Here is a 15,251-nt window from a genome sequence, read left to right on the forward strand (position 1 = left end):
TAATGACTTTTCCAAAAGCTAATTGGAGTCAGGGGTCAGCTAACCTGGAGTCCAATCAATGAGACAAGATTGGAGATGTTGGTTAGAGCTGCCTTGCCCTATAAAAAACACTCACAAAGTTTCAGTTTGCTGTTCAAAAGAAGCATTGCCTGATGTGAACCATGCCTCAAACGAAATAGATCTCAGAAGACATAAGATTAAGAATGGTTGACTTGCATAAAGCTGGAAAGGGTTACAAAAGTATCTCTAAAAGCCTTGATGTTCATTAGTCCACAGTAAGACAAATTGTCTATAAATGTAGAAAGTTCAGCACTGTTGCTACTCTCCCTAGGAGTGGCCGTCCTGCAAAGTTGACTGCATGAGCACAACGCAGAATGCTCAATGAGGTTAAGAAGAATCCTAGAGAGTCAACTAAAGACTTACAGAAATCTCTGGAACATGCTAACATCTCTGTTGACGAGTCTACGATACATTAAACACTAAACAATAATGGTATTCATGGGAGGACACCACAGAAGAAGCCACTGCTGTCCAAGAAAAACATTGCTGCACGTCTGAAGTTTGCAAAAGTGCACCTGGATGTTCCACAGCGCTACTGGCAAAATATTCTGTGGACAGATGAAACTACAGTTGATTTGTTTGGAAGGAACACACAACACTATTCTGTGGAGGGAGCATCAGTTTGGGGCTGCTTTGCTGCCTCAGGGCCTGGAMAGCTTGCTATCATCGACGGAAAAATGAATTCTGAAGTTTATCAAGACATTTTGCAGGAGAATGTTAGGCTATCTGCCGCCAATTGAAGCTCAACAGAAGTTGGGTGATGCAAAAGGACAACGACCCAAAACACAGAAGTAAATCAACAACAGAATGGCTTCAACAGAAGAAAATACGCCTTCTGGAGTGGCCCAGTCAGAGTCCTGACCTCAACCCGATTGAGATGCTGTGGCATGACCTCAAGAGAGCAGTTCACACCAGACATCCCAAGAATATTGCTGAACTGAAACAGTTCTGTAAAGAGGAATGGTCCAAAATTCCTCCTGTACGTTGTGCAGGTCTGATCCACAACTACAGAAAATGTTTGGCTGAGGTTATTGCTGCCAGAGGAGGGTCAACCAGATATTAAATCCAAGGGTTCACATACTTTTTCCACCCTGCACTGTGAATGTTTACACGGTATGTTCAATAAAGACATGAAAAAGTATAATTGTTTGTGTGTTATTAGTTTAAGCAGACTGTGTTTGTCTATTGTTGTGTCCTAGATGAAGATCAGATCAAATTTGATGACCAATTTATGCAGAAATCCAGTTATTTCCAAAGGGTTCACATACCTTTTCTTGCCACTGTACATCTAGACGGTGTTGGGGAAATAGTTTACCCAGCTACCCACAAAATACCATGTTGGTTTGCCATTTCATTACAAACCCTGTTTTATTTCCTGGTCGTTTGGTATTCTGTACCCTTTCCACTTAAAAATACAAGCTGCTTCTGACATTGCTGCCTCTTTACGCTCGTTTCCATCAGTATGGTGGGGAAAAGATGGCACCATGAGGRAGGAAAATGATTTGGATATATTGAAGCAACATCTCAAGACATCAGTCAGGAAGTTAAACATTTTGTTCGCAAATGGGTCTTCCAAATGGACAAGGACCCCAAGCATACTTCCAAAGTTGTGGCAAAATGGATTAAGGACAACAAAGTCAAGGTATTGGAGTGGCCATCACAAAGCCCTGACCTCAATCCTATAGAAAATGTGTGGGCAGAACTGAAAAAGCTTGTGCGAGCAAGGAGGCCTACAAACCTGACTCAGTTACACCAGCTATGTCAGGAAGAATGGGTCAAAATTCACCCAACTTATTGTGGGAAGCTTGTGGAAGGCTACCTGAAACGTTTGACCCAAGTTAAACAATTTAAAGGCAATGCTACCAAATACTAATTGAGTGTATGTACACTTCTGACCCACTGGGAATGTGACGAAAGACATAAAAGCTGAAATAAATCATTCTGTCTATTATTCTGACATTTCACATTCTTAAAATAAAGTTGTGATCTTAACTGACCTAAGACAGGGAATTTTTACTCGGATTAAATGTCAGGAATTGTGAAAAACTGAGTTTAAATGGATTTGGCTAAGGTGTATGTAAACTTCCAACWTCAACTGTCCACATGGGCGGCAGGTAGCCTAGTGGTTAGAGCGTTGGACTACTAACCGGAAGGTCGCAAGATTGAATCCCTGAGCTGACAAGGTAAAAAAATATGTTGTTCTACCCCTGAACAAGGCAGTTAACCCACTGTTCCTAAGCTGACTTGCCTAGTTAAATAAAGGTAAAATAAAAAAATGAGGGTCACTGTGGGGATGATGTCATTGATGCACTTATTGATGAAGCCAATGACTGATGTGTACTCAATGCCATTGGAAGAATCCTGGAGCGTATTCCAGTCTGTGCTAGCAAAACAATCCTGAAGCTTCATCTGACTATGTTTTTTATTGACCTAGTCACTGGTGCTTCCTGCTTGAATTTTTTCTTGTAAGCAGGAATCGGGAGGATAGAGTTATGGTCAGATTTGTCAAATGGAGTGCAAGGGATAGCTTTGTACGCATCTCTGTGTGTGGAGTAAAGGTGGTCTAGAGTTTTCTTTCCCCTCTGGTTGCACATTTAACACGCTGATAGAAATTTGGTGAAASGGATTTAAGTTTCCCTGCATTAAAGTCCCCGGCCACTAGGAGCGCCACCTCTGGATGAGCATTTTCCTGTTTGCTCATGGCGGAATACAGCTCATTGAGTGCGGTCTTAGTGCCAGCATCGGTCTGTGGTGGTATGTAGACAGCTGCGATAAATAAAGATGAAAACTCTCTAGGTAGTGTCACAATGTGGCCCTTTTGGGGTGTATATCGTGGCTCCCCCCCCTCTCATGCTCTCCCACATCAGGTTTTACAATGGTCATAAATTCCTGATAGAAACTCTCTCTCATTGCTGCCATTGAGTATAGAGGGAGAGAGCCTATGGAGAACAAAGACATTCTTCTTCCCAAAACTCCTAATCCCCAAAATTGACGAATTAAAAAATATTTATATTTTTGAGAATGTGGGAATGGTCCGTGGACACTTAAGGGACAGTCATGTTGAGTGTGTTTCATTTGGTGATCTCATGAAGGACAGGAAACACACATAACTCTATCTCTTAAAGTGTACATTTCCCAGCTGTCAGGTTTACTTCTGAATGTTGTATAAGATGGAGGAATAAGAATACTTTTGAAAAGATAACAATGTGATTTAGTCTTCTAAATGAGAATTGGTTGTTTTATGATAACTTATGCACAGTCAGAGGTCCACGCCCAGTTGGGCACAAATTTGATGAGATGGCCCCTTTGCTACCCAAGTATAAAAGCCACCGTAATGCAATTTACATTAGACCATGCAAACCGCGGTGTAAGCTAAGGTTGCAAATGGTTGAATTTATAAGACCAGAAAATATGAAGCGGTAGCTACATGTTGAAATGGTTGGCACTACAACTTTACCAAAGGACAAGACCAGAGAATGTGGAGATCATTCCCACGTTGAAATGGCAAAGAAATCTACAAACTAAAGAACAATTATGCAGACTGCAGCTGTTTAAATACTTTAGTCTGGTAATCTCCCCCGATCTAAGAACAGTTCCAAATGGTACTCTGAAGTATCCATTATAACAACTATGACAGACTGTGATTCCTGGGGAACGCAACCAGAGACTTTTCTGTCGACTCTCTCCAGCAGATGGACCGTCGACCACCGAGAGAGACAACAAGACATACACTCGTAAATATGTCAATTGCAATTTATTTTCAAATGAGCGGTCGTTCATGTCAAGTATTAGCAATTTCTATGAGTGTAGTTATCAGTTATGAGTTTCCTGCTCTTGAGCAAACTGCATCTGTTTAAATACTTTAGTCTGGTAAACACACCCGATCTAAGAACAGTTCCGAATGGTACTCTGAAGTATTCATTATAACAACTACGACAGACTGTGACTCCTGGGGAACGTAACCAGAGACTTGTCTGTCGACTCTCTCCAGCAGATGGACCGTCGACCACAATGAGCGGTCGTTCATGTAAAGTATTAGCAATTTCTATGAGTGTAATTATCAGCTATGAGTTTCCCGCTCTTTGTCTACCAAGACGTCATATCGGTTTCGTCCACTAGGGACTTTTTCTTTTTATCATGTATTACCACATGTATGAACTAATTGTGTATTTTCATGTATTTCTGTGACTTGATTAGATAGTTAGTAAATAAATAATGAAACCAATTTGTATATTGCTGATTCATAATTTATGCTAGGGTTTGTGCAGATATCCAAGGGTTTGCGACGTTCAGTAATGAGAACCTATGAGGTGCAATTCATTAATAAGCAACTGTTTTGATAAGATAGGAAAATATCTGAACAGGCGTTTCCAGAAATAGAGACTCTATAAACATTTTCCCGTGGTGCCCCAACTTCCTAGTTAATTAAAGTTTACATGATTAGTTTAATCACGTAATAATAATTACACATAGAGAGTTGATTTTATAAAATAACAGTCTTCACATTTAATGATAGTCACAGACACGACAGTAGATAGTGTAGTCACAGACACGACAGTAGATAGTGTGGTCTACAGCTTATCATGAGATACTCTACCTCAGGCGAGCAAAACCTCGAGACTTCCTTAGTGCACTAGTTGTTGTTTACAAATATACATAGTCTGGCTCGTCGGACTCGTTAAAGGAAAGAAATGCTTCCGCCAGTTTGTGGTGAGTAATCGCTGTTCTGATGTCCAGATGTTCTTTTGGTCATAAGAGACAGTAAAGGCTACATTATGTACAGAATAAGTAAAAAAATAAGTTACAAACAATGCAAAAAAACTAACAAAAAAACATAGTTGGTTAGGAGCACGTAAAACGTCCGCCATCTTCTCAGGCGCCATGATACATGGCCTGGTACATGATAAAATGTCCTGGTAGTTGGTAAACTTCACGATGCCGTTGACCTTAATAACAAGGGCCCCAGGACCAGTGGAAGCACAATAACACCACCTGGAGTTTGTAAAACGGCATTGGCACTTGGATTGGAACCGGTGCTATGGTCAAATGACATGAAAATAGAGGTCTTTGGCCATCCAAACCTGCGGTGTGTAACGGTTTTCTTCCGTTGGTGAAGGAGAGTACCAAAATGCAGCGCGGCTAGTGTTCAACATGTTTAATAAACAAAAAGACGATAACGTGAACACTATACAAAATACAAAATAACAAATGTGAAAACCGAGACAGTCCTATCTGGTGCAGAACACAAAGACAGAAGACAACCACCCACAAACCCCAACACAAAACAAGCCACCTAAATATGATTCCCAATCAGAGACAACACAAAACACCTGCCTCTGATTGAGAACCATATTAGGCCAAACATAGAAACAGACAAACTAGACACACAACATAGAATGCCCAACCAGCTCACGTCCTGACCAACACTAAAACAAGTAAAACAAGTAAAACACACAAGAACTATGGTCMGAACGTGACAGTACCCCCCTCCTGAGGTGCGGACTCCGAACGCACCACCTAAAACTCTAGGGGAGGGTCTGGGTGGGCATCTGTCCCGCGGTGGCGGCTCCGGCACTGGACGAGGATCCCACTCCACCATTGTCTTTGTCCCCGTCCTTAGCGTCCTTTGAGTGGCGACCCTCGCCGCCGACCTTGGCCTAGGAACCTTCACAAAGGTCTCCACTAGACTGAGGAAACTCCTCCGGACTGAGGGACAGCTCATGACAGAGAGGTAGCTTATGACAGAGAGGTAGCTCAGGACTGAAGGGCAGCTCAGGACTGAAGGGCAGCTCCGGACTGAAGCGCAGCTCCGGACTGGAGGGCAGTCCGGACTGGAGGGCAGCTCCTGGACTGGAGGGCAGCTCATGACTGGAGGGCAGCTCATGACTGGAGGGCAGCTCAGACTGGAGGGCAGCTCATGACTGGTGGGCAGCTCATGACTGGCGGGCAACTCTGGCCGCTCCTGACTGGCAGGCGGCTCCGGCAGCTCCTGACTGGCGGCGGCTCCGGCAGCTCCTGACTGGCGGGCGGCTCCGGCAGCTCCTGACTGGCGGGCGGCTCCGGCAGCTCCTGACTGCGGGCGGCTCCGGCAGCTACTGACTGGCGGCGGCTCCGGCACTCCTGACTGGCGGGCGCTCTGGCAGCTCCTGACTGGTGGACGGCTCTAGCGGCTCGGGACAGACTGGCGGCTCTAGCGGCTCGGGACAGACGGGCGGCTCTAATGGCTCGGGACAGACGGGCGGCTCTGACGGCTCGGACAGACGGGCGGCTCAGATGGCGCTGGCAGACGGACGGCTCAGATGGCGCTGGGCAGGCAGGCAGCTCAGATGGTGCTGGGCAGGCGGGCAGCTCAGATGGCGCTGGGCAGACGGCAGCTCAAATGGCGCTGGGCAGACGGTGCAGCTCAGGTGGCGCTGGGCAGACGGGCAGCTCAGACGGCGCTGGGCAGACGGGCAGCTCAGATGGCGCTGGGCAGACGGGCAGCTCAGACGGCGCTGGGCAGACGGGCAGCTCAGACGGCGCTGGGCAGACAGAAGACTCTGACCTGCTGAGGAGCACAGTAGGCCTGGTGCGTGGTGCCCGAACTGTTGGTACCGGACTGGAGACACGCACCACTAGGCTAGTGCGGGGAGCAGGAACAGGGCACACTGGATTCTCAAAGCGCACTATASGTCTGGTGCGTGGTGCCGGAACTGGTGGTACCGGGCTGTAGCCACGCACCTCAAGGCTAGTGCGGGGGAAAACAACAGTGCGTACAGGGCTCTGGATACGCACAATAGGATTGGTGCGTGGTGCCGGAACTGGTGGTACCGGGCTGGAGACACACACCACAGGGAGCGTGCGTGGAGGAACAGAGTTCTGGAGACGCACAGGAAGCCTGGTGCGTGGTGTTGGCACTGGTGGTACTGGACTGGAGCGAGGAGGTGGCACCGGATATACCGGACCGTGAAGGCGTACTGGCTCCCTTGAGCACCGAGCCTGCCCAACCTTACCTGGTTGAATGCTCCCCGTAGCCCAACCAGTGCGGGGAGATGGAATAACCCGCACTGGGCTGTGCTGGCGATAATACAAATACTGAGCTATACTGTATGTATTTATTACAGTCTTTTTTCTCATCTTTATCAAGGGATCCAATAATTCCCGGACCCCACTGTATATATGTTTCAGTAAAGACAATTTTGTGTAATGTCACAGTGGGATGTAACCTACAGTATGTAGGTTGTTTAGCTGGAAGGTCTTGTAACTGTACCTGCTTTGTCTCCCCTTGATGACACAGGATTTGTTGATTTGTTGACAAACATGCATAGTTAGAAGTACACAGGTACTGCCTTTGAAAAATTCCAATGCAGGCGCTTTTATCTCAATATCAAATAACATCTGGGTAACAATTAAGTACCTTACTGTGATTGTTTTCAATTAAAATTGTCAAAAAGAAAGAAAAAATTGCTTCTTAACAAAGAGTATTTTCTCAAGCAAGAATTTTGCTAGGACTGTCTGGGAGTGGTCGAAGTAGGGAGGGGAAAACTGAAATATGTCTGTTATTAGCATAGAGGTTTGGAACTCTTTTTATTGGTCTATTAACTGATGTCACTCCATCCCACCAAAATGGGATGACATTTCAGGCGCTCTTTTCAAACAGCACTTACAGCAAATTTTCACAATTTTACAGTATTATTTCAACTTCATAGTGTGGAAATATATATAAAATACAGGAAAATCACATTTTGACTGCATTAGGCCTTTAATAAACTAAACTAATAAATAAAAATGTGGATTATCCCCTTGAGAAGCAACATGAATGCTTGGTGTGCCCATTGAAGGAGGATGCCTATCAATAATTGTAGAGAGTAACTGTATCCTGTGGAGTTTTTGGGCCACCTGGCAGATTCATGTAGCCGTCATCATCATCATCACTTGCTCTCTGAGTGAGTCTGTTCAGCTCAATCAAAGTATTCTATCAAATCAAATTTTATTTGTCACAAATATTATTATGTATTGTGTGTTCATTGTTTGTTTTTTTCAACAGAGGGCAGACTGTTGTCCTCTCCCATTTATAACCTGGGCTCGTTTGCTCATTTCTATCACCTGAGACCTGAACTACTAACGGTCATAGAGCTGGAAAGAGGGCACACCTCCTACCTACACTCTTACAGAAAAAGGTTTTAAAAGGACTCTATCGATTGCTTCATATATGGCACCTCTAATGGTTCTATACAAACCCCAATTAATCCTTTCCTCAAGAAAGCAATAATGTGCTTCATATATGACACCCCTAAAGGTTCTATATAAAACTCAAAATAAAACTGATTTCAAGAAATAGTCTATATAGAACCTTTAGGGGTGCCAGATATGAAGCACACGATAGAAACCTTTTGGGTTCTATATAGAACCTTTTTTTCTATGCGTGAATGCTGAAAAAGGCTTTGTTGCAAGTGCGTGGCGCCCGCTGTCCATCTCTATGGATGGATTCAAGGTCTAGCAACAGAGCCAATAAGATCTAAGAACAGCGCAGCCTGCTGTTGCGTTGAACATATATATCAAATCCCATTTTTAGTTGTCATATGCACAGGATACAGCAGGGTGTATACGGTACAATGACATAATTACTTGTGGGCTATCCTCTCAAACAGTGCAGTATCAATATAAAAATAAAAAAATTCAATAAAGGCAATAGATTGGGAAGAGGTACTGTATGCACAGATGACCACTATTTCCATATTTGCTTGTTTCAACATTTTGGTTCATCGATCTTTTCCAGTCTTTACTCCAGACCTCCCACTCCTAGAACTTTGTCACAAATATAAAATGTGTCATAACAAAAACAGAAATGATTACACTCAGAAGCCAACTCGGAAGGAACTCAGAAGCCAACTCCATACACACATTCTGCTTATGTTAGTAGGCCACATTTCCTCTTTCCCCTCACAGAGTTCCTCAATTAATGACTTTAGCTCATTCTATGGGCAATTGTAATCATGTTAGGTCACAAAACACAAATGGCAAAGCATGTGATAATCAGTGTGCAGTGGATTTAAGAGTATTGTCCAGTATTTTACCCTGTGTATCACTGTAATGTTATACAGGACAGAGGTAAACATTCTAAATTATAGTCCTAGCCCTAGTATACCTGTGCAATATGTATGTATAATCACACACCCCATTCTAATTATTAACCAAGTGACTAAGAAGAGTATATKAAGTTTTAATTGTGACACTGCATTTTACTTTAGTGGTGTTACTGGTGGATAAATAATTGCTGGTCATTAAAGTGAAATAGACCAGATTTGTTTTGGTTGGGGGGGTTACCCTAATTGTTCTGGAATTATTGATCAATAACTAACATGTTTGAAATATATACAAAATATTATCTTATCACTCTGCTAAGATTTTTTTAAATGCAGCAAGTTTAGCAGGCATTATTTCGTTCAAAGAGTTCATCTTCTTGTTCGTTCATTGGGTTACACTAAAGTCATGATTTATATAATTATGCAAGTAGCCTACACTCGAGTCCTCAAAAGCGATTGGTCGACCAGAAACAGGAGGATTGTCCCCTGTAGAGCGAATCCCTCATCGCCCGCCATCGACATAGCTCCCACCCGTGAGTTTCGTAAGTATCTTGTGTAAGGCTGTTGTAACATAGCCTTCAATGGCTATTACATATATCTGTAGTAGCTATCTACAGTGTTTCCAGAAGTCCGGAAAATTGTCAGTCGCTCACGTCCCATGTGAAGATGTATCCGAAAAGAAAAAGTAAAATGTTTAGTCAAATTATTTCGGCAGAAATTGCTTTAGGTCTTGTTCTGTGTACAGCATATCGGATCATTTCGAAGAACATTTTCAGTCAACAGGTAGGCTATGTTTACATTACTTTCGACACAAGCTGAATTTATAATGCTAAAATGAAATAATATTAGGTAGGGGTTAGGAGGAAGATCAAATGAAAATGTAAGATGTTACTGCATGAGTTAGAAATCAATAGGCCTAGTTTTTGTCTTTTGACATATACATTTTGAAAGTGTTATTTTCCCTTTTGTTCATGATCATTTCAAATTATGGCCCACTGTTTCTTGTCTATTGATTCTTGAAGAAGCTTTTCTCTTATAACATCACTAACCTCACACGGTTGATTTAGATCTATTGCTGCGTTCATGTGCTAATCGGAACTAGGAAACTGACATTTTCTACTTGCAATTACAGTATGTTTGAACGCGGCACGTATAACAACAACCAGTTAGCAAGTCGAACATGTCCAAGAGTCCTAGTTCCCGACTAGCATATGAACGCGGCATATGTGAGTCTTTGTAAACCTTGTAAACCAACAATGTATACAGTAGCTTCAAAAAAATATTTWAAAAAAGCTATAATGTAAGTCCTTCTGGCATCCATCATCTATGAATTTGACATTGTTTCCATTTCTTCATCTTAATAGCAAACCAAGTGGCAGGGCTGCCATTTGTTTGCTTGAATTCAGGATTGTGACTTTAATCTGTGCATTTATTTTCTATTTCTTAGGAGGAGAGTCACCCGGTTGACAGTGAACAGTTTGAGCTAACAAGGTCACTAGTGTGTGTATGGCTTGCAAGCAACATAAAGTTCCTACTCATTAAATGCAACAGCAATCCAGTTTCACTGTCTGCACATTCAACATCCAGGCTGATTGTGAGTACTCCAAATCTCTCCTGAATTCATTCATTGATTGATTGTTTGTTTTTGACCAGGTAAGTTCACTGAGAACACATTCTCATTTACAGCAACAACCTGTGGAATAGTTACAGGGGAGAGGAGGGGGATGAATGAGCCAATTGGAAGCTGGGAATGATTAGCAACACAAACATAGGCACGGACACATGCATACAAAAACACGATATTGTGTTGTAGATATGTGGTAGTAGAGTAGGTGCCTGAGGGCACACCCTTAATATGTTGCGAAATCTGTTGTGAATTTATTTTAATGATTTTAAAATTGTAGAACTGCCTTAATTTTGCTGGACCACAGGAAGAGTAGCTGCTGCCTTGGCAGCAGGTAATGGGGATCCATAATAAATACAAATTAGGTGGCCATGATGGTATGAGGGACAGACTGTAAATTTGCCAGGACACCGGGGTTAACACCCCTACAATTACGATAAGTGCCATGAGGTCTTTAGTGACCACAGAGAGTCAGGTCTCCCGTTTAACGTCCCATCCGAAGGACGGATTGATTGATACAACATTTTATGTTATCACTCTGCTAAGAAAAAACTAATTGCAGCAAGTTTAGCAGGTATTATTTCGTTCAAAGAGSTCATCTTCTGGTTCGATCATTGGGTTACAATAAAGTCATGACTTGTATAAATATGCAAGTAACACTCAAATCCTCAAAAGCGATTGGTCGACAAAAAACAGGGTGATTGTCCTCAGTAGATTGATTGATTTATTGAGTAATTGTCTATTTACAGGCATTTCTGGCACTTCTACTGGATAGCTGCTACGGAATTAATTCTCAGAGAGTATATACTAACGAAGTAAGTCACCCACTATTATTTGGTTGATACAGTATTGAAAGCTTAGAAATACTTTTWTCATAGGCTACTTGCTACTGCAAATGTTATTTCAAGTTGGTAATATATTATTATTCTCAGCAGCGCCATATAACTATGAATAGGTTAAGCCAGGGGTTCTTCAACTTTTTGAGCTCGAGTACAAAATGAGAAATTGACCATACCATGACCCAAATCGTCCTCCAACGACCCAATTTAAGAAGAAATTGTGTGTATTATAGATGTATTCTCGTAACTCGCAACCCACCATGCCCAGGGCCCACTTTGGCTCCCGACCCATAGTTTAATAAGAAAGCCTGGGTTAGGTTATATGTGTATGTCAGGTTTTAAGTGCATACATTTTTTTTCCTCAAATGTTTTAATGATTTAATGATTAGATATTGAATTGTTGGAATGCGATTGTTTTCACTGACAGTCATTTTTTCTCCCTCTAGCGGTCTACAGTGGACATGGCCGTGTGCTCTTTCTTCATAGTGAGCAGTGTTGTCCTCTTCTTTTTGGACCATAGCCAGCTGCAGAGCAGAGTGGACTTGCGCATGATCTTCAGTGACTCTCAGAAGTTCTTCCTTCAGATGGACTTTTTTGCCACCTTTGTCTTTGGCCTCCTCTGGCTGGCCTTCCCCGATTGGCTCCTAGGATTCCAGGTAGGCTCTTAGTACCATAAAAATACTATGAAGCTAGATTTCACATTGCGGAGATGCGGGATGACTAAGAAAAGTCAGTAGCTTCCAGGTTCCAGTTTGAGAATGTGCTGTTACAAGAGGTGAAGAATGTTTCTGGAATAAACATTAGCTTCACTCTTTCAGCCCATTGCAGGTTCTAAGGACATCTTCCATCTTCACCTCAGTAGAGCCTTTGGCGCCATGATGGTTGGTGACAGTTTTGTCTCTTTTACAACACAGAATTTCCAACCCAACAAAGAAAAGCCGTCAGTGTTCATAAGCCGAGCAGTGGTATGTGATATTTCAGAAATCTCTTATTTTTTTGTCTTTTTTTTTGACAATAGAGAGTTCTGATGCTTCCATATAAATATATAGAATCAATTGAGAATAACACCCCATCATACACACCCCTCCCCACCCACACAAAAAGTTAATGTCAGGCAAGGCTGTGACTAGGTGGCAGTTTCACACGATGAAGGCCTACAGGCCAGGCTCCTCCCTATTCTGACTTGAGACCTGCATGCTTAACTGTAATTATCATGCAAGTCTGCCATTGATGTCACTGAATGATTTATGTGAAAGGTGACTGCAGTGTTTTCTCTTGGTTTTTCAGGGCAGCTTGGTGCTGCTGGTGTTCCTGGTCCACTCTCAGCTGAGCACCTCTGCCTGGGCCCCTGCCCAGGTCTGGTTTGGCCTGGTGGGAGCCAGCCTCTGGACAGGAAACTCCATCTTAGGTTACCTCAGCTCTAAACAACAAAATATGTAAGAAGTCCATTCACACAGACACTGAACACAACAGTCACAACATAACAGGCAGAAGTTACATTGAGCCCTCTCCTGTGTCCCACAAGACTGTTAGCCCGCTTAAGTGAAGCTGATCACGTGAGCATGGTTAATCAAACCACAGCTGTTGCACAGAAAGCAGAGGCAGATTCTCTGGGAACCTGGAGTGACTTTGAATGAGTGATTATTTATTGTTAAACTATTTCCATCCTATGTTGTTCAGTCTTATGATTTTCATACTTCACCATGAAGGATATGGTGATGGTCATTGCTGACGGAGGTGGAAAGAGACTTTGGAAATCTAAATGTCTAAATATACTGTACTGTACATTTGTAAAAGTGTAAATGTGTAACTATGAACATAAATATTTTTCAATTCTACCTAACCTTTTGTAAATCCATTAAACTAATGAATTCAGATAGAGAATTGCCCTCTTCTTTTTAATAGGTCTGCAAATTGAAGTTCTATGACAACATTTGCTTACCAGGATCACTGTTCTATAATCAGTTATTATCATTCTGATATGAGGTTAGAAAGCAATCAAAGATTGTAAAAGACACTTGACCCTACCATTCCACCATACAGAAGTGACTAGTAAGTATGCAGGCTCAGCCTTAGAAACATAATTATGAAATAACKTTTTAGGAACTCTTGATGGGAAGCGTGGAGGTGTTGTAGCTGCACCCATATGACTAAATAGATGTAACTGATGTTGAAATTACATCATGGAATAAAAGTGAGGGGAAATGATTGATTCTTGCCGTTTTAGAATGTGGAAAGATTTGCTCATGTAAAGACATTGGTGGTTTTCAGTCAAAGTTGAATATGCCAAAAGCTGCGGCCTCTCAACTCCAATGGGGAATGTTCATGTTCCAGTGTTTCCTACCAACGGGGAATGCTCTAGTAGCTTTCGGAGTAAGGTGACGTTGCCCCTAGACGCTGACCTTGGGTCAGTTTAGCATTTTCCCCACTTATGGTTCAAGTTAGGATTGGGGGAGGGGAAGCTGATCCTAGATTGATACCAAGAGGAAACTGCATTTACATTTGACATTTTAATCAATTAGCAGACGCTCTTATCCAGAGCGATTTACAGTTACTGCATTAAATTTAAGATATCTAGGTGGGACAGCCACATATCACAGGCATTGTAAGTAGACTTTTACTCAATAAAGTAGTTATCATCAAAGTCAGAGCTAGAAAGGGGGGGGGATTGAGGTGAAGAGGGGGATTATTTAAGATACTCTTTGAAGAGGTAGGGTTTCAGCTGATATCGGAAGATGGGCAGGGACTCTGCTGTCCTAGCTTCAGGGGGAAGCTGCTTCCACCATTGGGGTGCCAGGACAAGGAAGAGCTTCAACTGGGCTGAGCGGTAGCTGCCCGTTCGTAGAGGTGGGAGGGCCAAGAGACCAGAGGTTGGCAGAACGGAGTGCTCGGGTTGGGGTGTAGGGTTTGAACATAGCCTGAAGAWRGGAAGGGTCCTCTTGCTGCTCCRTAGGCAAGCACCATGGTCTTGTAGTGTATGCGAGATTCGACTGGAAGCCAGTGGAGTGTACGGAGGAGCGGGGCGACATGGGAGAACTTGGGAATGTTGAAAACCAGGCGGGCTGCAGCGCTCTAGGTAAATTGCAAGGGTTTGATGGCACAAGTGGGAAGCCCAGCCAACAGCGAGTTGAAGTAGTCAAGACGGGAGATGACAAATGCCTGGATTAAGAACTGCGCCGCTTCCTGTGTGTGGTAGGGTCGTACTTTTTACCCAGGAGAGTCGCTTTCATCTGGCAACCTTCCCGTCTAGTTTCCCCTGATTTATGTTGAGTCAGGTTTCCTCTCCTGAGTGGTATCTAGTATATCTAAATGTTGTATATCTGATCATTCCCTCCACCTCATGGTCAATATCAAACAGTATCCCTTACAATGTGTAACTATGTACATAAATATTTTTCAATTCTACCTAACCTTTTGTAAATCCATTAAACTAATGAATTCAGATAGAGAATTGCCCTCTTCTTTTTAATAGGTCTGAAAATAGAAGTTCTATGACAATATTTGCTCACCAGGATCACTGTTCTATGATCAGTTATTATCATTCTGAGAGGAGGTTAGAAAGCAATCAGAGATTGTAAAAGACACTTGACCCTACCATTCCACCATACAGAAGTGACTAGTAAGTATGCAGGCTCAGCCTTAGAAACATAATTATGAAATAAC

The 15,251-nt window shown here is 42.8% G+C and overlaps 1 protein-coding gene across 2 annotated transcripts; it reads left to right on the top strand.

Annotated features, from left to right (window-relative positions):
• Positions 1–9,646: 9,646 nt before the first annotated feature.
• Positions 9,647–13,186, top strand: LOC111974640 (uncharacterized). 2 transcript variants are annotated; one of them, XM_024002523.2, is made up of 6 exons: positions 9,647–9,908; positions 10,573–10,719; positions 11,499–11,564; positions 12,035–12,244; positions 12,407–12,553; positions 12,876–13,186. In XM_024002523.2, exons 1-6 carry the CDS (start codon positions 9,792–9,794, stop codon positions 13,026–13,028), a joined length of 840 nt encoding a protein of 279 aa, XP_023858291.1. In that variant the 5' UTR covers positions 9,647–9,791; the 3' UTR covers positions 13,029–13,186. The 2 variants fall into 2 exon arrangements, with proteins under 2 accessions (XP_023858291.1, XP_023858292.1); XM_024002524.2 differs by lacking the exon at positions 11,499–11,564 and having other exon boundaries at positions 9,701–9,908.
• The last annotated feature ends 2,065 nt before the right edge of the window (positions 13,187–15,251 follow it).

Source organism: Salvelinus sp. IW2-2015, linkage group LG15 (assembly GCF_002910315.2).
Source record: "Salvelinus sp. IW2-2015 linkage group LG15, ASM291031v2, whole genome shotgun sequence".
Taxonomy (NCBI): Eukaryota; Metazoa; Chordata; class Actinopteri; order Salmoniformes; family Salmonidae; genus Salvelinus; species Salvelinus sp. IW2-2015.

Excerpts from the sequence above, each read along its gene's own strand:
- LOC111974640 (XM_024002523.2), top strand. The coding sequence starts at position 9,792 with ATGTATCCGAAAAGAAAAAGTAAAATGTTTAGTCAAATTATTTCGGCA. Across the intron at positions 12,245-12,406 it reads ATTGGCTCCTAGGATTCCAG|CCCATTGCAGGTTCTAAGGA; the intron begins GTAGGCTCTTAG and ends TCACTCTTTCAG. Across the intron at positions 12,554-12,875 it reads TGTTCATAAGCCGAGCAGTG|GGCAGCTTGGTGCTGCTGGT; the intron begins GTATGTGATATT and ends TTGGTTTTTCAG.